Raw genomic sequence first — 26,973 nt, 5'->3', positions numbered from 1 at the left:
ATATTAGACTTATACCTATCCACTTCTCAACGGACATTGATTAATCCTTCTGTTCACTTGGTCCCCTAGTCATCTCTTCAGTGGTAATGTTACAATAGGTAAGATTATCTCACATGTACAAAATAGTAATACCAGACACTGCATCAGATCTGGGGAAGTTAGGTGGGTTTTCACCACCTGAAAAATTGTCATTGTGTCATTTCTTAAGCAATAATATATTACTTACTGATTAAATGGCACTTACTAGTGTTTACAAGGAGACTGTGAAGTCCAGCTAGTTTGACAGAGCGCTGGAAAGGTATGCTTGTTTTATTTTGATTTATAAACTCTACGCAAAACCTGTGGCATATTCTGAGTGATCATTTTGCAATTCCTTAATCAATGAATTAAAAAACAAAATGCTTGTCCCACTTCAGAAAAATTAATACGTTAAATGTGAATAATCAGTTCTAAAAATGATATTATTTAGGAGAAGAGGGGCATATTTATTTTCCCAAAACATTCTGCTGATGCACACTGTATGTTCTCTGCTAGGTCTGACAGCCACAGGATAAGCTGATAGCTGTCGACCACTCAGTCAAGTGAGGTTAGTAGTATCCATTAAAAAAAGCAGGGCAAGACATGGCAACTCATCCTGTTCTGTGTAAGTAATTGTTGAATTGCTACTGTATCTTCATGAGAAAGTATTTAAGAATGGACAAAGATGAAGCCAGATCACAGTTAGAGACATTACTGTGCTGGCAGAGCGTGGTGTTACTCGGTACAACAACAGTGACTGGGATGGTTGACTCATAACAACAAGGGCTTGGAAGACAGGAGTAGTCTGCAACATGTAAGAAAAGGAGGATGCAGCAAGGCATACGCATTATTCATGGTATGCAAAATCACTCAGTGATTTTCACTGGTCAGTAATGTGCACCATACACTTTTGCAACATTTTGTTCTTGACAAAAAAATCCTAAACCCTTTTGGACATTGCATTCCGTAAGGACCTTCACTTTCCTGCATCATCTCATGGAAAGGTAAATGTGGCCATTTTGTGAGCCTGCACACGTGTATGAGCGTACATTGTCAGGGCCCTGAGGATATCCTCCCTCCTGGGCTTTTGGCTGCCAGATCTCTGGGCCTGCTTAGACACAGGGTGCAAGTGTTTGGCTTGAAATTAGCTGCTGGGGGAAGCTGTGCTGCAAGGCCCTTGTGGGGTAACGGGTGAATAGAGCCTGACCTAGGTGTCAGCATCAGGCCCACTAGGAACTAGTCACAGGATTATCTGTAAGGTTTACATTTGCCAGCTAAACAAAGCCAAGTCAGATTTGGCTAAGTTGCAATCATTGCAGCCTTAGGTAATGCAATACTTTTCATGTCTTTACTAATGTTAGCTACAGGGGGCTTAGAGTCATGTTAAAGTAAGCACTCTACCTTGATGCTCCCTAATTCATGACAGCTTGTACAATTATTTGGAGAACAAATTAATTAACACCAACATCTCTTCCCTGCTGACTGATTCCCTCCTGATTACTGCATAGATGAAAATATTGCCTGGGGACTAAGATATGTACGCAACTCCTGGCAGAACGAGTGAAAGCAGATTTGGTTTATTTTTCTAATATTTCAAAGGTGAAACGCATATGGAAGATAAAAAAAAAAAGACCTAACAAGATATTTTATGTTGCCCTTGTGCATAATGAAAAACATACACGATTTTTTTCCTTTTTAAGCTGTTAATTACCTTCTTGTAACTGTCCAAATTACATTCCTATCTGCTATGGCTAAAATATGTAGATAGAAATGCTGCTGAATCTGGGGGTGTAGCTGTGTTTGTAGTTGTTTATTTTTTTGTTTTCTTTCTCACCCTGCTAATTTAATAGATCTAAATCCCTCTTCTTTTTCTCTTCCTCCCCTTGCTTTCTTCTAGGCTTTATGTTTCCTTCTGAAAGAATAACATCTTAAAATTGCATCACTAGGCACAGAACACTAGAAGGAAGAATTCTGACCACAGGCGGGTGTTTGTTTTTTTTTCATTGACATTGCATAGTCTTAAGGGTAAGGGAGAGGCTTAGTCTGTAGTATCCATGCTTCTCGATTTGGTCATATGTTTGTGTGCTTTGGAGCTTCAGCCACATCCTGGAAATTGCAGCAAGCAGGAGTGTGTGGCTGGGCGGGTCTGCCCACAAGGGAAAAATGTACGAAGCCCAACTTGTACCAGTTCAAAAAAGAGACTTCATAGTGACACCACTGCAGTGCGACAGGCCATGAACTCCTTTGGGAAAGAGCAGTCTTCCTGCTGTTATCATACTGAAATCAAACAAAGCATCAAATATTCAAGCTCTGAGCTCTTGACAGCAACCAGCCCATTACAAATTTTAAAAGTATTCATTTCAAATGAGTAGTTTTATGAATCTCAAGGCCATTCTCCCTAAGACTGACACATATGCTTTTGTTTGAATTACTTTAATGATTTTGCACTTTTTAAAAGAATGCAATTACTTTTGCTGAGATGTATGGAGTGTACTTACTTCCTTCAAATTCTAGTATTTGCTGGAGCGGAGTGGGCTGGCTGGACCCTCCCAGGGAAGCCATCTTGGCTCCACGGTTGCACCCCGAACAGGTCCCCCACACACAGCACTTCCCCAAGATGTGCCTTTTCCCCTACACATTTACACCCCCAGGGCCTCTCCTCGCAATCCCTGAAACTTTGTTCCCCGAGACGGCTGTAAGATCACGGAAGACCGTGTCTGGCGGCGACTCCAGCAGCCGACCTCCAACACCTCAACCTCCCCCCACAACTTCCCCTCAGGTGCCACTGGGCCTCCCTTTGGCCCCGCCCCGGGCTCCGCGCCAATCACAGAGCCCGCCCCGCCCCTGTCTCCGCCCCTACCCCCGCCCCGCCTATCGGTGCCCACCTCCCTTCCCGCCTCCGCTCCGCTCACACGGGCCGCGCCCTACACCCCCTCCCCTGCCCCAACCCGGTCCCGCCCCCCTGCCGGCGGCAGCCAATGGGCGAGCCGGCGGCAAGCCCGGCTCCCGCAGGGTGCGTGAGGGAGCGGCAGCTGCTTTACTCCCTCCTCGCTTGTGCCGCCGCTCGCCTCAGCCCGGCTGGCCCCGCCTGAGCCCCGGTAACCGCCGTTCTCTCAGCAGGTGAGCGGGAGGGGGGGGCCCGGTCGCCGGCAGCGGACCCCAGGCAGATGTGGGGCGCAGGTCCTCGATTACCGGCTTTCCCGGCGCGGCTCTGTTTAGCTCTGGCGGTCCCAGGGGAAGGGGGTAGGGGGCAGCGACGGGCCGCGTTCCTCTGTGTCCGGCTGATTCACTGCGGGCCGCCGCTCCGCTCCCCACCGGCCGGAACGCTCCCGCAGCGCACAGCCGCCCGCGATGCGGCTGAGGGAGGACGGACGGACGGGACTGGGGTTAAAGCGGACGGGCTCGGTTGGTCTGGTTTTGGCTTAATTATTATTGCCATTAGGGCGAGCATGAAGTTGTGCGGTGTGGTGGGGAGGGGAGGGCGGTGGGAGCGGGGCCGGGTCCGCCCGGGCGGGGGCGGGAGAGGCCTGGAGAGGCAAGGTGCCCTTGGCATCCTGCGTGCGCTTCCCTGTGTCTTGAGGGTTGAGAGTGCGTTACTGCCGCAGATGGGGAGGGGGTGGATGGAGGGGGAGCGGTGTTATACGGGGGGGGTCACTAAATGTGCCCCGCGTTAACGAAGAGGACACGGGCGACCGTCTGCTTTGACCCATCGCCAGGGCGAGTTTCAGCCCTGTAGAAAGAAGCGCACAGGCGGCTTGGTGTCAGTGGTGGGTGTTCAAATGTGCGTAAACTAAATAAATACTTAATATTGTGCGTATGTGTGTGAGAGAGAAAGACTAGCCGGTATGCTCATGGGATTGCAGGCTGCGAAACCTATAAAAAACGCAGTCGCTGCAAACTGCTCTTGAGATACACAGGGACTGAAAATGTTACACTTTGTTCACGGCGTGGCAGGTTTACTGCATGAGAATGCTAATTAGGCTTGTTGCAAAAGGTAGATTAAGATCTCTGCAGCATCTCGGAGCTCCATTTTCTTGCCTTGTTTTCACACAACTTTCTTACTTTGCATATGTTTTCTGGTTTAAATAGAAAAATCAACCTAAACCGTGACTTTATTTATAACAGATCTATATAGTGTTGATGGAACTGTAACAGGAAGCACCTTTTCTGGGGAGGGAAAAGTGCAAAGTGGGATCGAGACAAACATCTCATTCTTCTTATCTGGCAATTTGTCAGCACTTGGAGGACGATTGTATTGAAACTCTGCAGTCTAGAGGAGATTACTGTACAGAAAACAAGTTGCTTCCTTACCACCTTTGTAGGAGTGTAGCACTGAGAATGGGGGAAGATCTAATGCCTTCGTTTGCCTTTCCTTAAACAGTTATGTTTTTCTAAGTGTCTGACCTGTTCAATTTCTAGATCTACAAGCTCTTCTATGTGTGTTCTGACCATTGTGAACAGATGGTGTATAAAAAAATTACTGTAGTCTTCGGTAGTAAGTAGTAGATTCTTGTCCTGGTGTGAGCATATTGGTCTAGTGATATAAATTAATAATTATCAGTTTATAGTAGTACAGGTGATATTGTAGGTAAGTATGATGTAGATATCTATTAGTTTAGGAAATGTAAATTTACACGATGACACAAGTATCGGGCTCTGTCATAGCTGTGATTTGGTTTGAAAGTTAAGTTGGTCTGAGGGCTCTTTAAAATTTTGATTTGATTCAAGAGCCTCTTCTAGGAAGAAAACATTGCCCTTGGTTAAAGAAAACTGTAATGTCAAACAACTGAGGCTTTTTAGCACTGAGAACGAGAACAGAAACTGTTCAGTTGCACGAGCTAAGCGCACCCCCTTCTTTTTTTTTTCTTTTCCTTTTTCTCCTCGCTTTGAGATGCACTTTGCTGCCTTCAAAGAGAAGGACCGCGAGCAATGGAAACTGGTGTATGGGGTCGGCAGCGCTTTCACGGCTCCCCCCCCAAGAAAAACCTGCGGTGGTTGGGGGGTACCGGCAGCCCGGGGCGGGGGCGCCGCCTCCTTCCCCCCCCTTTTCCCCTTCCCCCCCACCCGGGCCTGGCCATTGATGGCGCTGCGGCGGCGTGACCTTTCACCCACTTCTCGGGAGAGGTCACGTGAGCGATGCCGGTGAGGGGCGGGGCGCCTCGGGGCGGGGAAGGTCCCGGCGCTGCTGTATCCGCTCAAATACGCGTATCCAGTTCTCCACCTTGGCGTGAACCACGGCATTTGTTCACTTTCCACACGTGAGAAGTCCTTGAAGACATTCGTAATCCCAAGGGAGCGCAGCTGCCGGCTGTAGGTGAGGGTGGGAAGGGTTGGAGCCAATGGCTAGCAGTAACCAGAGATGAGAACTTGAAATTGTCGTGTTGGAGGAGAGGCTTCTGTCTCTTTCCAAGCCACCTCAGTCGTGGCTTAAACATTCCTTAAACAATGTAATTGTAAATGATTTAGTATCACTCTTTTCTCCTCACCCCTCTCTATTCCTATTTGAAACTTGAGTGCTAAGATAAATTTTGAAGTTGTAAGTTTATTTTAACAAAGGAGCGAATAATTCTTCAAGATCAGTTTTTCTGGTTGGTTTGTTGGGTGTTTTTTTTTTTTTTTTACTTTTAAGCTTGCTAGTAGGAGCTTGGCAGGAATCAGAAGACAGCACCTACATGATAAGATGCTTCTCGTTGCTTTGCTGGTGGTACCTTGCATCTGCATGGAGTTATGAGGGCTTCCAGGTACTTCTAAATTCAGAACTGTCATCATGCTTCAAGATGCAGCATGTTCTAGCTCCTAGCACAGGGACATGTAGTCTGCCCACCATCTATGAACAGACTCTGGTTTGGGTGCCAAAGATGTCTATCTGAAGGTTCTAACAGTACGAAACCTGTGTGGGGTGGTACATAGCAGTGTTCTCAGAGAAGGTGTATGCAGCAGTCATTGCTTTCCCATGAAAACTGTCAACCTTTGGTGGTCAAAGTAGAAGAATTGGAGAGAATTGTTTTGTGAGCTTAGTTTGGTTAGTGACAGGTGTATGCTCTGTATAGAAAAGCTAACCTATAAATAGTTTGAGGGTTTCATCACAGATTTTTTGACATCTAAATTGTTGAGGTAGCTTGCAAGTGAGAGTCATAGAATTAAGTCTTTCACCAAGGTTTTAGCTGTTCTGGCTCATGGGAATAGGACTTCTCTCCAGTTTTCCTCTGCATTTGTTAACTTGCTTCCTTTGCAGGAAAAGGAGCTGTAGATGTGAAAACTACATTTTAAAAATAAGTCTCTTTCCAGTGGATGTTTGGACTCCTGCCAAGGAGAAATGGTAGGGTTTTCTCTATTCCAAGAGGAATAGGAAATGGGGAAAAACGGATTGCAGGAGCCAAGCAATGTATGGGAAGCAAATGGCAGAGTTCTGAGATAAGAGGTGACATGGGTATCCCCTTAAAGCAGAGGAGTTGCTTTTTGTGAGGTAGAGGTGGTGACTTTAGTTTTTTAGCATTATCATTTTACCCATATAAAACTTATGAAATCTACAGAAACATGCTCGATAGCATTTCCAAAGTAACTGCTTCAGGAATTAATACCTTGTTTTGTGCAGTGTACTGTAATACATCTAATTTTTGTATCATGGCTTGGTGCTTTTTAAGATGCACGTGGTAATTTTTTTTCCACTGTCTTTTAGACATTGTGTTATGTGCTTCAGAGAGCCATTACCAACCACAAGTGACTTCTTGCATGCCTGACTAAATGGAAGCATCCTGCATATGGGATCTCTTTTAACTTCACATTTTCCAGAGCTGAGGCCCTCATTCCTTCCATGGCTGTAGGAACATGCAAGCCCTAATACAGAGTTGCCTGTTCAGTGTCTGCAACCTGAAATCATAAGGTCTGTGAGCAGTCTGTGAGTTAAACCTCAGGCTTCATAGTGTAAATGTCCTCCAAGTGCAAAAATAGCAGTCTGAGGAGACTTTATGCATAGTAGGCATAGCTGCGTAGTTTTTTCAGACCATCAAGGCTTAGTCCTTACGTGTGTTTTCTTGACTTAAAAATGACATCCAACCTAGCAGTACTTGTTTATAACAATAGGAAAAAATTGTGATAAGTTTCAATTGGCTCAAGCAGAGATGTGAGAAGGAAAGAGGAAAAATGTCTGCAGCTGTTACAGTATGTTTGAAGTAAAACCAGAAAAGAGCAAGGAACGGGCAGCTTTTCCTTTGATTAAAGCCAAAGAAAAAAAGAAACCAAGTTTTAAGGGGCAAGTCTGTTTTTTAAGATAAATTAATACTATGAGAGAACACTGAAAGGAATGAAAATAGCCATTTCGGATTACTTTTAGAAATTATTGTGCTCTTTTTTTCCCCTTTAAGACTTGGCCAAACTGCTGAGAAAATCAAAAGCTCTTGTTTATGGCTCTCCGTTGGGAATGAGGTTAATTAATATATGCTGTACAGAAATATTTTGCTGACCAAAATGCCTGAAGTTAGAAGTTATTGTTTCAGTGTTAGTTAGCTGATTGATGTGGGTGCTGCCTTACTAACATTGGCAAGTCAATTTTGTAAGTCTAACGCATGCTCCTCTGGCCTGTGCCCTTTTACCTACTTTGCTAGCAAACACGTGACAGCAGAGGAATGCAAAGGAGGGGAAGTGTACAGCAGCTTATGATTAAATTGGCTTTTAAGGAGGAAAATAAATGTTCAAAGAAAGGGACTTCAGGAAATCTTTGGTGTTCAGCCATCGTAATTCAGAACAGTCTTAAAGGCTTGCAGTTTTCTTAAGTAAAGGAAAAGGATATGAAAAGCAACAAGCCATTTGATTGTTTCACGTCTTAGAGTCAAGTAATACAGTCCTGGAGGTAGACTTGTCTTTGTTTTCTGGGCTTGTTTACTTGATTCAGGATTAATTCTTTCTGTCTTAATTTTCTTCATTTGGGAATAAGGAATATTTTCCTTATTTAAGCTTATTTAATTTTATGATTGTGCTAAGTTTTAATTTATTAAAATATCGGGTTGACTGTTTATGATTAATACAATGTATGATCTCTTTCTACCTTGGACAGTAGACACACACGTGCCTGAAAAGGGAAGGGTCCCTGAAATTCTTTCTTTTCAGAAACAGAGAGGAGGATAGTTACAAATTCCCAGGCTGAGAAGTCACAGGGGAGTTGAAGGGTAACAGAAACTAGTTGACCAGGTACTTAAGACACTGGTATTCCAGAACACAAAATTCCATGAGTGAACTGGAGAACCTATTGGCCCTCCTTGAGAAAAATCCAGGTGCCTGATTCTCTGTATGGGAATATGGTTGATTTTGCTGTGGTTTGGTGTGTTGTTTTTTCATCCCAGCCTTAATAGTACTGCTAAACATATGATGAATTTTAACTTTGAGTGCTTTCCTCTTTTGGAAACCCTGTTGAGTCTGGAGACTCCCATGTATTACTGCTGCCTGTCTCTATTTTGTTGCTCTTTTGTAGTTTTGGTCTCAGCGTTGAGCTGGTGATGCACAATTTAAATGAATGAATGGGCAGCTGACTTACAACTTCCTGATACTTGTCTACAGCAAGGCCCCTATGAATAAGCAGTTGTTAGTGACAGAGTCATTAAGTACTACAAATTGCAGTTGTTACTAGGGCATACAGGGCTTGTTTTAAAGGTTTTGAAACTGATGTTCAAAGCAGATTTGGTTTCTTTGTTGTCCTAATTAGACACTGTACATGCTTAGATCAAGTTGCGTGCTATCTGTATGACACTGTGAGTTTTAGCCACCCTTCTGGATACCCAGAAGCCTGATTCACCCAGGAATCAGCTTCTAAAACTTGAGCAGTGGCTGATGGATTTGGGAGATTTATGAATTACCATCAGCCACTGTAGCACTAGTTGTATTGCAGAGGTTGATCATTGCAAGCTGGTCTAGGGATAGGCAGTTTAAATATTGTAAACAGTCACTACCAATAGTCAGCAATCTTACTGGATGCTGCACAACAGCACTTACCTTGTTCATCTCTGTCTAATGTTCCCTCTCTTCCTGTATTGTTTATTTATTTCCTAAGCCTACTATTACTGCAGCATTTCCAGTACTTACATTCCCTAGTTGTCTACTCATGCACCTTTGCACCTCTTCTTTGTTCTCCAGATGACTTTGACATAGTAGAATATTTGCAGACTAGAGGAGCATCAATACAGTCATAATAAACTGTTTTTGAAGTGCCCAGCTAAACTGCACTGGTTAGCCCTCACATGCCGTTCAACGGGGGATGAACATCTATCAGAATTTAAGTTTAATTACAAAGTCTAAGCTTCAGGTTTGCAAAAGAAATGTAAATGTCAGCCTTTGGGATTCAAAAGGCATGAAGTAATTGTACTTCCTTCTGATTTTGCTTAGAAATGCCAGTGCCACCTTAAAACACTTAGTATTGATAACATGTTTTGTACCAGTAAAAATGTGAAATTAAAACTTCTCCTTGAATCCTGACCTACAGGCGGTATTATGGATTCCTCTACCTTTTTGACATACTTCTAAGAGGATGTTGTTTTTAGGATTATGCACAGAAATTTTGACAAGCTAATAAATGAATGTGGACAAAAGACTTTGGAATCACAGTGGTCTCCTCAGGAATATGTAGTTCGGACAATTTCAGTGTTATACATAGAGCCTGTCTGCAAAAATCTATGTTCTGATTGTAAGTGCTCAAACAACATTACTCTGAATTAATGATGAGTAGGGGGAACTTCCAGGATATTTATATAGAAATGCTGGTTATGGAAAGAAAGAAGCTATGAAGATGAGCTGATAAATATAAGCATACAGTTCAGTTTGAATTGGCTGTATCCTCAGAGTTGAGACATAAATATGTAAACAGAATCACAGTTACTTTTCTGTTTTAACTTCCATTGGTTTTTATTTGAGGCTGTTATGCCTGCCCATTATGATGGTCTTTTGTCTGTATTGGCACTGCTGTTGATACTTGTTTGGGTAGTTAAACTGAGCTGCATTTCAATTAAATTTCCTCTTAATTTCACGTTTGTTTATGTGAAGGTCACTTTTTCTGACCATTGTAATTTGACTTCCTCAACTCTACATAGTTTTGATTTTGCACTTATTTACCAGTCAGAACGCAGAGCCGCAGGGGCTCTAGTATTTTATTGCTGTGACTAATCAGCTTGAAATTATAATAGAATCATAGAATTATTAGAGTTGAAAGGGACCATAAAGATCATCTAGTTCCAACCCCCCTGCCATGGGCAGGGACACCTCCCGGTAGACCAGGCTGATCAAAGCCCCATCCAGCCTGCTCTTGAACACTTCCAGGGATGAGGCATCCACAACTTCCCTGGGCAACCTGTTCAGTGTCTCACCACCCTCACAGTAAAGAATTTCTTCCTAATATCTAATCTAAATCAACCTCTTCAGTTTAAAACCATTGTCCCTCATCCTATCACTACATGCCCTTGTAAAAAGTCCCTCTCCACCTTTTTTGTAGGCCCCCTTTACCTACTGGAAATCTGCTATAAGGTGTCCCTGGAGCCTTCTCTTCTCCAGGCTGAACAACCCCAACTCTCTCTGCATGTCTTCATAGGAGAGGCACTCCAGCCCTCTGATCATCTTGCAGCTTTTCTGTGGACTTCCTCCAACAGGTCCATGCCCTTATGTTGAGGGCCCCAGGGCTGGATGCAGTACTCCAGGTGGGGTCTCACGAGAGCAGAGTAGAGGGGGGAGAATCACCTCCCTTGATGTGCTGGCTGTGCTTCTTTTGATAAAACCCAAGATGTGGTTGGCTTTCTGGGCTGCAAGTGCACACTGCTGGCTCCTGTTGAGCTTCTCATCAAACAACACCCCCAAGTCCTTCTTCTCTGGGCTGCTCTCAGTCCATTCTCTGCCCTGTCTGTATTTGTGCATGGGATTGCCCAGACCCACATGCAGAACCTTGCACTTGGCATTGTTGAACTTCATGAGGTTTGCAAAGGCCCACCTGTCAAGCCTGTCAAGTTCCCTCTGGATGGCATCCCTTCACTCCAGCGTATTGACTGCTCCACACAGCTTGGTGTCGTTGGTTAGCTTGCTGACAGTCCACCCAGTCCCACTGTCCGTGTCGCCAACAAAGATGTTAAACAACACCAGTCCTCATACTGACCCCTGAGGAACGCCACTCATCACTGGTCACCACTTGGACACCAAGCTGTTGACTGCAACTCTTGATTGCTCTAGCAGGGGAGTTGGACTAGATGATCTCTAGAGGTCCTTTCCAACTCTGAAGATTCCGTGATTCCGTGATTGCTGCCATCCAGCCAATTCTTTATTGGCTGGTCCATCATGTCTCTGCAATTTAGAGACAAGGATGTCAAGTGGGACAGCATCAAATCCTTTGCACAAGTCCAGGTAGATGATGTCAGTTGTTCTTCCCTCATCCCACCAGTGCTGTAATGCTGTCATAGAAGGCCACCAAATTTGTAAGGGCATAATTTGCCCTTAGTGAAGCCATGTTGGCCGTCACCAGTCACCTCCTTATTTTCCATGTGCCTTAGCATAGTTTTCAGGAGAATGTGCTCCTTGATCTTGCCAGGCACAGAGGTGAGACTCACTGGCCTGTAGTTCCCCAGGTCCTCCTTTTTTTTTTCTTTTCAAAAACGGGGGTTACATTTTCCCTTTTCCAGTCAGCAGGAACTTCCCAAGACTGCCACGACTTCTTAAATATGATGGATAGTGGCTTGGCAACTTCATTTGCCAGTTCCCTCAGAACCTGTGGATGTATCTCATCAGGTCCCGTGGACTTGTGCACCTTCGGTTTCCTTAGATGGTCTTGTACTTGATCTTCTCCTACGGTGGGTGGTTCCTCATTCTTCTGGTCCCTGCTTTTGCCTTCTGCAACTTGGGTGGTGTGGCTAGAGCCCTTGCCAATGAAGAGTGAGGCAAAAAAGTCATTGAGTCCCTCAGCCTTGTCCATATCCTATGTGACCAGGTCTCCTGTTTCCTTTCAGAGTGGGCCTACATCTTCGCTAGTCTTCCTTTGTCACTAACATACCTATAGAAGCTGTTCTTGTTGCCCTTGATGTCCCTGGCCAGATTTGACTCTGTCTGGGTTTTAGCTTGCCTAACTTGATCCCTGTCTGCTCAAACAATTTCTCTGTGTTCCTCCCAGGCTACCTGTTCTTGCTTCCACCCTCTGCAGGCTTCTTTCTTGAGTTTGAGATTGTCCAGGAGCTCCTTGTTCATCCATGCAGGACTCCTGGTGTTTTTGCCCGACTTCCCCTTTGTTGGGATGCATGGTGCCTGAGCGTGGAGGAGGTGGTCCTTGAATATTAACCAGCTTTCTTCAGCCCCTCTTCCTTCCAGGGCTTTATCCCACAGTAACCTACTAAGCAGGTCCCTGAAGAGGCCTAAGTCTGCTCTCCTGAAGTCCAGGGTAGTGAGCTTGTGGCACACCCCTCCTCACTGCCATAAGGATCTTGAACTCCATCATCTCATGGTCACTGCAGCCGAGGCTGCCCTTGACCTTCACATTCCCCACCAGCCCCTCCTTGTTGATGGGAACAAGGTCCAGCATGGCACCTTTCCTCATTGGCTACTCTGTCACTTGGAGGAGGAAGTTATCATTGATAAATTAACTTAACTTAATTAAGATATGGAAAAAAATTCAGAGGAAGATATGGCCAGAAGCAGCTTTGGTTTGCTAGCTGAGGTAAAGACTTCAAGTACCTTTTGTTTCAAAATGATGAAAAAAAAAAAAGTCTGAGTCTCCTTTATCATTGCAGAGTGAGATGTTATGTACCTGTGATATGCTTTTTCTAAATCTTATGGCTTCAATTTTCTGCTGTGCTCTGAATTTTTATATATTGCATGTATGCATGATATTGAGCCTGCTGCAATCCTGCCAAAAGACCTAAGTTACATGAGAGTGTTTTGCTTCCATTTTCAGCTGTTGTGGTTAGAAGACATATCTTAATTAACATATTGGACACTCAGACTGAAGTGCAAGCATAAACCTGTAAGGAAGAGGCAAGTACTGTTTGTAAACTTTGCATATTTTGAATATTTCCCAAAGTCATTGTGTAGAAGATATCTTGTTAGAAATGGACTAGCTCCTAGGTCCTTTGAACAAAAAGGAAATAACTTTTTAAATTTGCTTTTTTACAGAACTCTCTCTGAAAATGGCAGAAGCTCATCAAGCAGTAGCTTTTCAATTTACAGTAACTCCAGATGGCATTGACCTGCGAATGAGCCATGAGGCACTCAAACAAATTTACCTGTCTGGTGTCCATTCATGGAAGAAAAAGTTCATCAGATTCAAGGTATTTTAAATTAGTCAAGTCCACCATACTTCAGGGTTATTTATTGTTTTATAGATTTATCAAAGTTTTGTTCAGGCAAAACTTAGTTTTTTGGCCTTTATAGTGAATCGGGTTCCTTATTGTGAAAGACTTGTGTGGTTTTTAGTTAAGACAAAGGATACTGAGGAAGGTAGCACTGGGTGATGCTGTAAAAGGGTAGAACTTTCTGATTTATTCTATGGAAGCAAGGTGAAACATGTAGAAATTCAATAGATTTAGTTTACTTCATTATTTTCATAATACATTGTGTAATTAACTAATCTTTTAGCATAAATTAGAAATATAACTCGTGATCTTTAGTGTCATATCACTTAGAGGTACAAGCCTACAGTCTTGATTTTATGTATTCTCTGCCAAAATTAAATTTTAAAATTAAGGGGAATGTTTGCTGTTTTCAAAAAGTTACCTGAACATCTGTGTTGTTCAAGTTATGCTAAGTAATAATGTTTCTGATGAGGTATTTGATATAGATTGTTGTGAATTTATTGTTTTGTTCATGTGATCATAAATAATAAGTATCTATTTTTTTTAGTAGCAAACTAGATAAGTTACGGACTATCTTCAACATCTTTCTAAAACATACTTTTAACAGTAGTCTTAATAATATCTCCTTATAACGCTATGAGAGACTATTTAAATGATGTATATAAAAAAAAAAAAACAAATCAAACCAACAAACCCACCACTTGATTCCGGTTTTCAGTGTTTTGTTCAGCAGAATATTTTTGCCGTATGTTCATTTAGAGAGGCCTAACTCAGTGTAAGTGGGAATTATTTGAAGTGTCATTTGTTCCAAAGTAGTTTGCTAATTTCAATATTTTTAGTAAGACTTGCATGTGGATCAGTGTTGTCTACAACAGAACTGAAAAGTTCCTTTAGTTCTTAATAGCATTGTGACAATTTTCTGTAGCAGTCCAACATAACTAAATCCATTCCCTACTGCTGAGTTAAGCATATGTAAGAAAATGTTGGATAATCTTAACTTCTTGTTTAAACTAAATGGCTTAAATGTGTTGATTTTTTGTTTCTTTCCATGGTAATATGAAGTCAGCCACTTTGGTATGAAAAAATTATGTGAAGGCTTTTCTTTCCAGAATGGAATTATCACTGGCGTTTATCCTGCTAGCCCATCTAGCTGGCTTATTGTAGTTGTGGGTGTGATGTCAACAATGTATGCCAAAATTGATCCTTCTTTAGGAATAATAGCTAAAATCAACCGAACACTTGATACAACGTAAGTAGACTGAAAAGTTTCTGTTCCTCTAAAGGAAATCAGTTTCATTTGCAGCTACTCTTAAAGCTAATCCTGTTAAAGTATATCAGTTTTTGAACAGTATGTTTGTGACAGAGTAAGCCCAATAAGCAGATGTATCAGGGTATGAATAGGTATTACTACACTGTTTTCTGAGTATTTAGGAAGCACACTTGCCAACTTCTGTGGCCTTTGAGCTTGTTGCATGAGAGGGTATTTGGAAAGCAGTTTATGAAAAAGGGCTAAACAGGCATGAACCTTGTGTAATGCCTGCCTGTAGTACCATTAGATTTTGATTTGCAATATTAGGTTCTCTTTAAAACTTAAACTGATATTAACTGGTACGTGCTGGCTTTTGTTTTTAATAGTGGCTATATGTCAAACCAAACGCAGAACATTGTGAGTGGAATACTTTTTGGCACAGGGCTTTGGGTTGCCCTTATTGTCACAATGCGTTACTCCCTAAAAATGCTGCTTTCCTATCATGGTTGGATGTTCGCTGAACATGGCAAACTTTCTGCGGGCACCAAGTTTTGGATGGTAAGGATATATTGTCTTCCTCTTTCGTCTTAACTTCTATGTGATCTGTATTCAAAGCCATAAAAGAAAAGTTTTGCAGGTTTTTCCTTGCTTGTGTTTTCTGTGTCATGGGACAGGAGGCTGTTAGGTAGATGTTTCTACTAATTACTGTCATCCTTCTGATGCTATAATTAAACTATTCAGGATGGCCTTGTAGAAGGAAGAGTAAACACTTCAAGAAGAACGTCTAAATTTGCCAATGCCTTGGGACTGTGTGAGTCAAATACCTACTTTTTCTCTGTGTGCACAACTACAACTTAAAGAACTTGGGCTGCAGCACCAAAGAATCTTGTCCTCCCCAGAAAGTGCTACCCTAATTCTTTGTTGAAATATTAGGATTTCTAGTCATCCGTTATGAAATTAATCTTATGCTTGAAGAAAATAATGCTGAATGTCCTTTCAATTGATTTAGTGGTATGCCTCCAAAATGACTTGGAGAAAAAGCTTAAGGTAGGTAGCTTGTTATGCAGTTTTCACATGAGGATAAGGTGGGAATGACCCGTCTCCTGTTGATTATTGTGGTGCTTTGGAAAAGGATCCTTAAAGGATGTGATAGATGTTAAGTGAGGAAAATGTACGTGTAGGTGGTCCAAGAGATGAAGTGGGTTTTTGTTACTTAGTTGTTTCAACTCACTTTTACCAGTATTGTTGTAGAAATAACTTAAGCGCGATAAAATTAGTCTCTGCAGCCTCAAAAATTAACTGACGTGCTTTAGATAACAACATGTCATAATTTATTATGAAATATGTTCAAGAACAGGTATCCAGAATGGTACACTAAAATAGAATTTAATCTTCATCTGTTACAAATGAAATTTCTAATTGATAGTTTCTCCTGGAAGCGGTATCAGGAGCCTCATGACTCGAATTTGTACAGTACAGGCTCTGAATGGTAAGGCTTTCTGTCAATTGCTTGAAGCTGTAGTTGTCTGGGTTTTCAGCATGTCCTACCAGATAGATATTTTAAAGCTGTTAATATTGCATTATCAACCTTAAACACTATGAACTGTAACGCTACTTACCATGCTTTGTTGCATATTGTATTTGTAAATTTTTGTTTGTTGTATGTTGCATACATATTTTGTTGTATATTATACATGTTTTAAAATACAGAACACTATAAAGGTGTATGCCCAACAGTGTCTCATCTATACTTAATATGAAGCTCTATTTTAATACCTTATTATTTCTTTAGCTAGTCCCAACAAAAGAGAAGACTGGTTTCCCTAGTAAAACAGTACCAACTACCTTAGTTTTCTAGATTTTTATTATCCTTTAATACTTCAATTTTCTGGAGGGGTTTTCCTGTTGTGGTGTTTGTTTGGGGTTTTTTTTGCTGATTAACAGCATGAAAAACGCTATTGTTAATACACTGTCTTCTGTTCAAATAGTCATGCAGATAAAAAACCTGAACTCTGATTTCAGGCACAGTACAAAGTGACTTTCAGACTGGTTGGAAGTCTGGTGGTACTTCTAATTAACATATTTCATCTTCTAAAGTCAAATGCCCTGTATCGGGGTTAGGGGAAAAATCCAAGTACTAATTACAGTTTTAAAAAATAAAAAAAAATAACACAGATGCAATGTATGCTAGAATGAGATTACTTGCTGTGTCTGCATATGAAATCAGAGATGTAACTAAGTATGTGTGTGTCAGATCACTTTAATAGTCTCAAGCTGTTATAAATTCTCTACTACAAGTTTACTTAAGAGATAAATACTGTGAAGTTTTTGTCAGGTGAGCAGGTACTCTCTCTCTGAAGGTAATTTCTACCTTTTCTGGCTTAAGAGTTCTAGGATAAAATTGTCTCCAAGTATGGAATTAGATTTTCTTATGAAAAGATGATCTTTTTTTTTTTCTCACCTGGCTTCAAATTTATCTTGTCATGAAGCACAACTGGATTTCATTGGGCTGATTACTGTGGTGCATCCATGTGCACCTGACAACTCTCTGATACAGAGCTGTTTGCAGGAAGACGCTGGTAATACTCTGCAACTCTTGAAAGTTTTGTGCTGCCTAAAACAACCTCCTCTAGCTGTGCTGATGAAGGAAGTTGAGGGGTGGGGAAGAAACTCCACATTTTAACAAGTTTTGTCAGATACAGGGAGGAGAGAAGGGAGTATTTATAGGAATTCAGTACTGAAATGACATCCTTTGTTTTCTTTTGTCTTTAGTCTATGGGCCTATGTACAATATACAGTATAGTATATTGGACCAAGATTGGATTTTGACAATAAGGGTTCCACCAGATCGTTGGTGTAATACTTGACCTTACTTTAATGCTGAAATAGGGTGATAAGGTCAAAATCCTTTCATATGTAGCCTAGAAGTTGCATGGTTTAGACTTTCAGCCTAGTGCGTGTCACAGCTGAGAAGTAGTTGTAGGCAGAAATGCTGCTCCTGTCTTTAGTCTCCCATGGAAAACAGGAGATGCTGTAATATCTGAAGCTAAGGTGGGAACTGTCATCTCTGGCTCTTTTGTTTTGTTGGGTTTTTTGGTGGCACAAGCACTGAATAGAACACTGGCATGCTTGCATAATTTAGTATGTTCAAATGATGCAGTAGACCACCTGAGATAGATTCACGCTTGAAGGATTATCTAGAATCCTTAGCTGAGTGATGGGCTTGATAATGATTCCTGTTTTGAAGCATGATATAGATATTTTTGTAGTATCTACTATATAGCAAAAGGATCAACAGGTAGACTTGCTCTTATAATCTTTACAGAGGGAAATGTATGAAGAAGTGCTAAGTAACTCTGTCTTTATTTTCTGTTGGCATCAAGGTTGCCATTCATAAACAACAATACTGCCCAATGACCAGAAGATTTTCTGGGATGTCAGGAACGGCTATGACTGTCTTTCTCTTCCACTGACATGTTGTTTAACCTTTAGGAAGTTAGTTCATGTCAGTGCCTTTTTTGTTTGTGAAACAGTGATAAATATGATAGTTTGCTAATTTGAGTACAGTATAATTTACCAGTGAAAAGAACTACGAGTTACATTACACTTTAGTACTCTGTCATTTTTCTTTTGTTGAACGTAATAATTTGAGGTGTGTATTTTGTTTTTGTTTTTCTTCAGACGCTTGTAAAACTCTTCTCAGGACGTAAGCCCATGTTATACAGTTTCCAGACATCTTTACCACGATTGCCAGTTCCAGCTGTTAAAGACACAGTCAATAGGGTGTGTACATTCATTAATTCATTTTCTTCAGTAACAATGAATCTATATTTAGATGCCCTTGTGGGTTTTTTTGGTCATGTCTTGCATGGTGGTATTAATATGGTGTAAGGGATTAAAACTTCTGCGTAGAAATTAAAATATAGGCTATGACAAACCACCAAAACTGGTGACAATTTGAAGCTGGTGTAATTCATACTGGATGATGTGATGTCCGTTGATATAAGACTATACAAAGAAGTGTGATTTCCAGGGCTTTTGAAACATACCGGTTTTGTTATCTTCCACAGCTTGAACGTATAAACGTGTATTTTATGACACAAAACGTTCTGGCAAAGTTTGTAAGTAGGACAGTATGTCACAGAAGCTGAAGATTTGATTTTTTGTTTGAGAGGGGGAAAAAAAATAATCTCTGCTTGATTTCCCTTTTGAGTTGAAAATGTGTCTTTAGAAAAGTAGCCTCATCCACTCGTGATTTGCTGACAAACGTCTGGAAAAAGATCTCATTTTTGTAGTTTGCAGGCAAATGTTTAGAAAAGTGTATACTCTTATTTTAAGAACATAGTTTTTGCAACTTTATAAATTGAGTCTGGATAGTCTTTGTCTACTATCCAAATGCTTTATGTAGGAATGGCAAGAAGCTACATCTTAGTTACTGTACTGATGCTGATTCTTTTCCTGTATTCTAGTATCTGGAATCAGTTCGGCCACTTATGGATGATGAAGGGTTCAGAAGAATGGAGGGTCTTGCCAAAGATTTCGCATTTAATTTGGGACCAAGGCTTCAGTGGTATTTAAAGCTAAAATCCTGGTGGGCCACAAACTATGTGAGTAGATAAATAGGAGGCTCAATCATTCAAATGACACAATTTAATTTGTTGCCTTTTTGGCTTTGCTTTCATTCTTTCTGAAATATAAAAGAAGGTAATTGAAACTGCCTAATATTTTTGTAAAGTGCATTGAAGACCACCTGATTTGCACAGAAATAATTTGTGTGATTTGGTAAACAGACAGTGTGGTGAATAGAACTTGAAATAATGAATCCTCATTTTGTGTTTGTTATTCTGGAGCAGGTGATTTAGCTTTTGCTGTTACGATCGCTTTTGAGGTCTGTTTATTTGCTTGTTAAGCTTAATAACTTAACAATGGGCTTGGCCACCCAGGCAGTTTAGAAGACTGATTTAGTACAATTTTTTTACATAGAACAACTAGAGCATATGGAGGAGAAATAAAGAATTGTAACAATAAAGTGTTTTTTTACCAAAAAGAAAACCCAAACCCCGACATCATAGTAAGAACTATAATATAATTCCTTCCTGATATATTATCTAACATCTAGCTGTATCCAGTAGCCTAAGCTGAGCTATGGTGTCCTGGCAAAGGCTGCAAAACATTCAGGAGATCTTATAGATTTTAGATACTATCTGAAGATGATGACTTCTTCAGAAGTTGACCAGAGAGCTACAGCTGAATTTAATTTAATTCTCTCACCCCTTTTTTGCTGTTTTACCTAGAGTTTAACACAAATTAGGGTTTCTTGTTTGTCGTCTTTTAAGCTGGGGGGCAAGCTAGCAGTTTCCTTCCTGCTTCTTTATGGAATGTTATGTTGTGGAGTCATTAACATTGAAGACAAACTGGAAATTATGAGGTTTTAATGCTTTTGTTTTACTTCCTGCTACAGGTTAGTGATTGGTGGGAAGAATATATCTACCTTAGAGGACGTGGACCAATTATGGTTAATAGTAACTATTTTGCAATGGTAGGTAAAGACTATAAACACCTTATGTGTCAAAGAAACACTGTAAAATTTCTGCCAAGTATCTTATTTCGCGATATCTTTCTGTTTAGAAGTCCGTTGCTGCTGAGATATGACCTTTGCTTTTCTTTCTTCTAGTATAACCTGCAGCCAATGTCTTCAAGTGCAGTGCTATCTTAATAATAAACTTAGTACATCTGCCACTTAGGCAGACTCATGCAGTAATGATTTACGCAGTTTTGTGCTTACTGCAGCAAGCAATCTTTCAAAAGCTCTACGTAAAAAAAACTTCATAGGTAACACAATTCAACAAGGTGTGTGCTTATAATTGCAAATGTCTGTATGAGAAGTAAAATTGTAAAAGACCCTAAAATTAAAAACAAAAAGAGGAAATACATAGTCATCTTGGATTCAAGTTTTAGGTAGCATTGTCTTTTCTATTGGGATGATTTAACAGCTATCATGTTTGTTTTAGGGCTGATGCTGTTTAAGGAGATTGTGACTTTTGGAGAAATTTTAGTTTCAAGTCATCAACTCGCTGCACAAGTGCACTTCATATGTTTTAAAGCCTTTTCTATATTGACCAGAATAAACTCTAAGAACATGGATGAGACTTACTATCAGTTGGGTTTTTTTGGTTTTGGTTGTGGGTTTGTTTGTTTGTTGTTTTTTTTTTTTTAATGTAGTCTGGTAATCATTAACTTATGATTCTTATGTACTTTACAGGATTTCCTTTATTTATCTCCCACAACCCTGCAGGCAGCTAGAGCTGGTAATGTTATCCATGCCATCCTACTCTATCGGAAAAAACTGGACAGACAAGAAATCAAGCCAGTATGTATATAAGTTTAAATGGCTTTTGATCTTTTTCCAGTACAGTCTGTAAGAAGTTGATAAGTTTTCAGAATGGGAGAGAAGAGGAATGTCTTATTGTCAGAACTACTTGTAAGATGTAACTAAACTTGTGGTCCCAAACATCTTGGTTATCATTTGAATTGCACATGGGCAGAAACTAACAATCAAAAATACAGGATTCTGTCATGACAACTAATTGCAGTATGTGAAATTAAGATATGTATTTGCCCAAAAGACAAGTAGAGGCTTGTATTTGAGTAAGTTAAGTATTCTGTATAACACATGTTATTGGTATGGGCTAAGCATGTAATGGTACTTTTGAGCCATTGAAGTCTGAAAAGTCTGTGGAATCGTGTAGTGTGAGCACAAGGGGTGGTTAGGACAAAGGACTGGACCTTGAGGCCAAGCGTGGGCCAGTGGCAGCCTATCTATAGATAGTGATAAAATCCTGTGTTGCGCAATTTCTAGGTAGCAAAGATAGGCAAGGTGAATCCCATTGTGAATTTCTGTTCTGTCTAGTGGCTGTCTGTTGTAGTGATGAAATGTTGTTTTGTTGAAGGTCACGGCAGGAATGGGATTAGTTGTATGTAACTACAAATCTGAGAAATGTGAACTTTTGTTCCTAAAATGTCAGAAATAGCTTTAGAAGAAAAAATTAAGGTGTAATGCATGCTGCACCTTTAAGTTTTGCACCTGGACTGGCCATTGAGAGCTCCTTGAATTTCAGATGCTAGCTAGCTTCAGTCATCCCTCCTGAAGGGTGAGCTTTTGGTAGGATGGAAAGAAAAAATATAGCTACTGGAATGTTAGTGGAATTTTCCACGTGTAGTTTAAGGAAAGAAAAAGGGGGGGAAAAAAACCAACCTGTGTTGATGTATTATAAATCTTACTGTTCTATACTTTGTCTTTAACCAGATCCTGTTTTTTCTTTCCTTTTTAATTTCCTAATTGTATATGCAAAATTACATTTTCATGTACTTCTGTGGCACAGATTCTTCTGATGGGATCTACTGTTCCACTCTGCTCAGCTCAGTGGGAACGGATGTTTAATACCTCTCGTATCCCAGGAGAGGAATCAGGTAAGCAGGCCAGCCAAGGAGAATAAACACCTTAATGGAATTCAGGTTTTGTGGTATTTTCTGCTAAAATCCTGTTTTTGCAGATAAGGATCTGACAGCCACAAGGACACACCAATACTGTGTTCTGATACTCAGAAAGTAATGAATTGCTATAGAGTGCATAGATGTTTTTTCTTTTAGGGTGATTTTTGAAGCTTCTTCAATGATTTTTGTCTCTTCCTTTACTTAAATTAAAAACAAACTTCATGGAACTGTTGTCTGCTCTGTGTTTTTACTTTATAAATAACCTTTGTTTTTCTCCATTGTGCTCTTTCAGGATCCTTTGATGTGCATGTTTTTATCTTTGTAAAAGTTGTGTTTTCTTATCTCAACCATTTAAAAACCATTTGCTTGCTTGACTTTCCCTTTTTCCTCTCGGCTTATGATTCACAACATCCCAATGTGTTCTTCTTAACGCTAGTTGTTTACCTTGTTTGGAGGCAGGTACAGTCTTAGTCCTGTCAAGGTTCTCAATGCCGCTGTTACCTTGACCTTTTGTATGCACTGTGAGACATCCGCTAAGTCAAATCACCTGTAATAAGGACTGTGTCAAAAACTTTCTCTGTAACACATTAAGAAATACATACTCTGAGTTTTGTTGGTTCCTCCCCTGCCCTAACTCCCAGCAATGGTCTGATTATCCTAAGCTATGAGTAACTAAGTTTTCACAGTTTAATGTTAAATAGAGGGGTGTTTACCCATTGACTTACAGTAGAGTCACTTTCACCTGAGTCTGTTTCTGCACCTTCTGCTTATTGTGGGAGACTAAGGATATGTTTACATGATCTCAAGCAGTCATGTTAGCTCAGTAAAATAGAATTGTATCAGTAAGTGATAGTTCATATACACTTTCTCACTGTCAGTGTACATATGCTCTTATTGCATGCATTCATTAACACTGTCTATAAATATAAAAGCATTTCACTTTAGACAATGGTAGACCTTTGATAAATTGTTTGTTGTTTTATCTCACCATAAAAATATCATCTTTTTTTTGATGATCAATACATCATCCAATATCTTGAGGCTAACTCTTCACATTAGGTGTTATTTTTCTAAAGGTAATGTATCCCTAAAGGTTCATCGTGGGTTTCTTCCCAAGGTAGCCTCCAAAGATCTCCATCAGCTTATCCTAAATTTTCCAGGCTCAAGAGGGTTTTTATGATCTTAATATTAAGTGGCGTTTTTGGTGGTGTTTGGCTTTTTTTCTGAGATCTGTCACTGTAAAGGGAGGCAGACTGCATCTAGAAATACTAACGTTTGTAGTCAACAGGTGGGAGAAAAATGTTGCTATCCATTTTCTTGTTCTTTGAGAAGCAAACTTACAATTTCACAGCACATTTCAGTAGAGACTTCTGTTGTTGTTGCGCTTTCTACAAAAGCTTAGGCTGTATCTAGTTTTCTCTGGTCTGATTATATGCTGAAGAGCCCCTTAGACCCAAGTTTGCATGTTTATCCAACACAGTATCATTGTGTCAGCATCAGAATGAAATATGGCATTTGGCAGAGTTATCCTAACAGCCATGATTAGCATGGGGGACAATCACTAGGAATTTGGGATGCAAGGGTTATTGGTTAGTCATCTCCATTTGGAATGTATGTATGGGCTGTCACTTGAAGTCAGGATTTTCTTTTATTTTCTTTGAGGTCTGTAACTCACCTTACATTTCAAGCTGCCTTTGAGCATGTTAGTCCCACTCAACTGCAGAATGAAAAACATAAAGAGTTTCTAAACAGACACAGGGATGTGCCCATTCCTCCCTGCTGGAGGTCTGATATTTGCTGTATGCGGCTGGATAAGCGGTGGGGGGAAGTGGCATTGGCTAGTGGATAAAGCAGTAGTTGCATGTGTCAGATAAGGATTTTACACTCAGTTCTGCTGTTGGCCTTTGGTGGATTATTGAGGAATTATTTCCTAGCTATGCCTCAGCTTCCTTTATCTGCGAAATGGAGAAAAACATATTCCTGATATGATCACTCCCTGATGATGAACTAGTAGCTTAACTAGACTAGCAAGTTTTAAAGTCTCTATTAGAAAACTGTGGTGTATGAGCTAATGTTATTTCAAGTACTGGAAGTGCTATTCTCGCCTTTTCTCTCCTAAATAAAATAAAAGGTATGAACTGCTTGCATTTAGCTTTGGGTTTGGTGTTCTCTCAGTCTGAATGAGTTTTGCAGAGAAGTGTAGAAGAGGCCCATTCTAACTGTAACACCCGATTAAAATATATCCTATATATCTTAGTGGTTCTCCTCAGTTTTTCCTGCTTAAAGTCTTTCAAATTAAAGTGCAGTCAGCATCATAAAATTACTGTATTTTCCTTGTAAGCACTTCACATTTCCTAGTTTACACTTTCAATTTTTAGTTGTTTCTATTTTTCTAAAGGAAAAAACAACTTTTGTCATTCTGTTTGTGAGTGAGTTTTAAAGACATTTTTCCCAAATTCTCATGAGTAGCTTGATTTCTTGCCCCCGATTTCAGTTATATTTTAAGTATTTTATGTATGTTACAGTTCCTAAAGGAGCAGCATATTTTTAAAAAAATAAAAAAAATAATCTGTGGCATGTTTTCGTGTTAAATGGTGGTAAAATCTTAATGAACACTGTATCTTGTCAGTTTAGCAGTTGTTCAAGCTTCATGTCTTTTAACAAAACACACTATGGAGTAAACCACTTCTTTTTAAGTAGGGAAGAGCCTTTATGTTTTTCAATACCCTTTTTTTCCTTTTTTTTTAATAGAAAACCCATGCAGCATGTTACATAAATGATTTCTTGAACTGCCAAGAAAAAGGAAAGGATTTTTTCTATTACAGCAAATCTGTACTTAGGCTCATAAATAAGGTGTCTGAAAGGTAATTGCAAGGGCTCAACAACTGTTCTGAAGTCAGTCATTGATGTAAATGACTAATGATCTCACTTTTGCTTTTTCCACTCAAGAAGCTGTCTTTTTTTGTATGGACACGTCATGTATGTGAGACAAATACTTAAGGTGTCCTGACTCAGGTTGGGAATATAGAAAAAATTGCATCACTAGCTGATGGCTGCTGCTTTTCCCCCTCTGTGGGGTTTCTCCTCAAGTCACAACCCATTGTATTAATTACAAGTTATTAATTACTTGACGGTTGGAGTGATGCTTCTGCCAATCCTAACACTTCTATTACAGGCATCCTATCTTTGGCAGAAATGTGAAGTGGACAGCAAAAGGCATGATTAGCATAAAACTACTTCTGATCAGTAGATACCTGCCAAAATGTTATGGATAGCTGAGAGCACTCAAAGTACAGTACTCTCTCCTGGTATAAAGCTTCTCAGATATCTCAGAATCATGACTTTTACTCGCGCCCCTTACTTCTGACATCATCGTTCTTCACCACTTCATTAATGGGTCTTTTCAGATTCACAGGAATATAACAGTTCTTTGGAGTAGTGAAGGGATTCAGTTAACAGTTTTTATCAACTGGGGGCTTTTCCTGGCTGCTGTAGAAACCTTCATATGTGGTTGAAGGTTTCAGTAAAGTTCAATAAGTTCAGGCTTATCCCAATTAAGCCATGTAAATCATAAAGTGAGGAAGAAATTGTGGCCTAGGTTTCTGCTTCATTGACTTTTGTAACACTACAGTTTTTGGCCATAGATGGAGTATTCACTTTGCATCTGCCAGAGTAAATCTGAACAAAAGCTTATGGTACTAAATTTGGGCACTCTTAAGACTCCCCAGAGCTTGTACTATGAGTTGTCTAGCATTTGAATGCAGATGATTTAAAAGTACCTTCCCTCAGACTCGTCTAGCGTGTTCTTTTGCTGACCGCTTGGACAGACCACACTACTAGTGCTTACTTTTCAGATACAGAAATACAGATTTAGTTTCTTAATATTGGCCTACAGTCTGGAAATTGGTGGTGCTGTGTATGCAAATGACTATCAAATCTGCATATTTGACTGTTTCATGCAGGAATCTTTGTGCTGAAATAACGTGGGGGAGCAGTTTATTCCACACTATTTATTATTTTGTTAAAATAAGTAAACTGTGGCTAACTGGCAGTGCATGCAGCAGGCTTTTGACGTTTAGTGCATTATTATTTTGAGATTTAAGCTTTGTTTTCACGTAAGTTATTGTAATTCTAGATACTCTCCAGCATGTGAAAGACAGCAAACACATTGTTGTGTATCACAAGGGCCGTTACTTCAAAGTGTGGCTGTACCATGATGGTAGACTGTTGAGACCCCGAGAAATTGAACAGCAGATGCAAAGAATTCTTGATGATGATTCAGAGCCTCAGGCTGGTGAAGAGAAGCTAGCAGCTCTTACTGCAGGAGACAGGTATCGTGGTTATTATTTTTTAAATTAATATTTAGAAATAGTAGCAAACATATTAATTGAGTAATGGCTTTGGAATTTTAAAATAGTCTGCAGTCAGTTGATTATACCTTCATCACTGATTTTGTATATTGCTAACATGTAACAGCTCTTCAGTCGTTTAACTACATGGAGTTAAAAGTAATTTTGCAGGGCAACCCTGTATACAGATTACCTATGACAATTGGTTTGATTGTGGTTATCGTAAGAGTAGTAATTGGAAGCTTTACAGTATTACGCATATTGAACTACTTGATTTTTATCTACTCTGGGGTTCACTGGCATTTAAAAGAATAACTTAAAAATTAAAATTGAGAACGTGGCTTCAGTAACTTACTCTGTATTCATGACTTGCACCAACAAAATAAAGCAATGTCCTGGGTTGAGTGACACAGGACTAACTTCTCTTCTAATGCTAGGGAGAACTCCACTTTTGGAAGACTCTAGTGTTGGAATTTGTGAAAATATTTACTTTATAGGCAGCTAGGCTATGTGGGATTCAAGGTCTCAGTGTTTTCAGGCCTTGCAAGGTGCAGGGATA

The 26,973-nt window shown here is 40.2% G+C and overlaps 1 protein-coding gene across 10 annotated transcripts in view; it reads left to right on the top strand.

Annotated features, from left to right (window-relative positions):
• Positions 1 to 2,998: 2,998 nt before the first annotated feature.
• CPT1A (carnitine palmitoyltransferase 1A) overlaps positions 2,999 to 26,973 on the top strand; it is a 42,483-nt gene continuing 18,508 nt past the window's right edge. The window contains exons 1-12 of one of the 10 annotated variants that reach the window (XM_074585521.1): positions 5,339 to 5,759; positions 6,698 to 6,901; positions 12,926 to 13,005; positions 13,144 to 13,298; positions 14,432 to 14,571; positions 14,958 to 15,129; positions 18,253 to 18,354; positions 19,041 to 19,178; positions 20,033 to 20,110; positions 20,834 to 20,941; positions 21,954 to 22,041; positions 26,201 to 26,396. In XM_074585521.1, the coding sequence (XP_074441622.1) occupies positions 13,158 to 13,298; positions 14,432 to 14,571; positions 14,958 to 15,129; positions 18,253 to 18,354; positions 19,041 to 19,178; positions 20,033 to 20,110; positions 20,834 to 20,941; positions 21,954 to 22,041; positions 26,201 to 26,396 (1,163 nt within the window). In that variant the 5' untranslated portion in view covers positions 5,339 to 5,759; positions 6,698 to 6,901; positions 12,926 to 13,005; positions 13,144 to 13,157. The other 9 variants (XM_074585519.1, XM_074585524.1, XM_074585527.1 and 6 more) reach the window with 9 other exon arrangements.

Source organism: Larus michahellis, chromosome 4 (genome assembly GCF_964199755.1).
Source record: "Larus michahellis chromosome 4, bLarMic1.1, whole genome shotgun sequence".
NCBI classification, from domain to species: domain Eukaryota; kingdom Metazoa; phylum Chordata; class Aves; order Charadriiformes; family Laridae; genus Larus; species Larus michahellis.
Note: the sequence above shows the minus strand (reverse complement) of the source record. Positions and strands in the feature narration are given on the sequence as shown.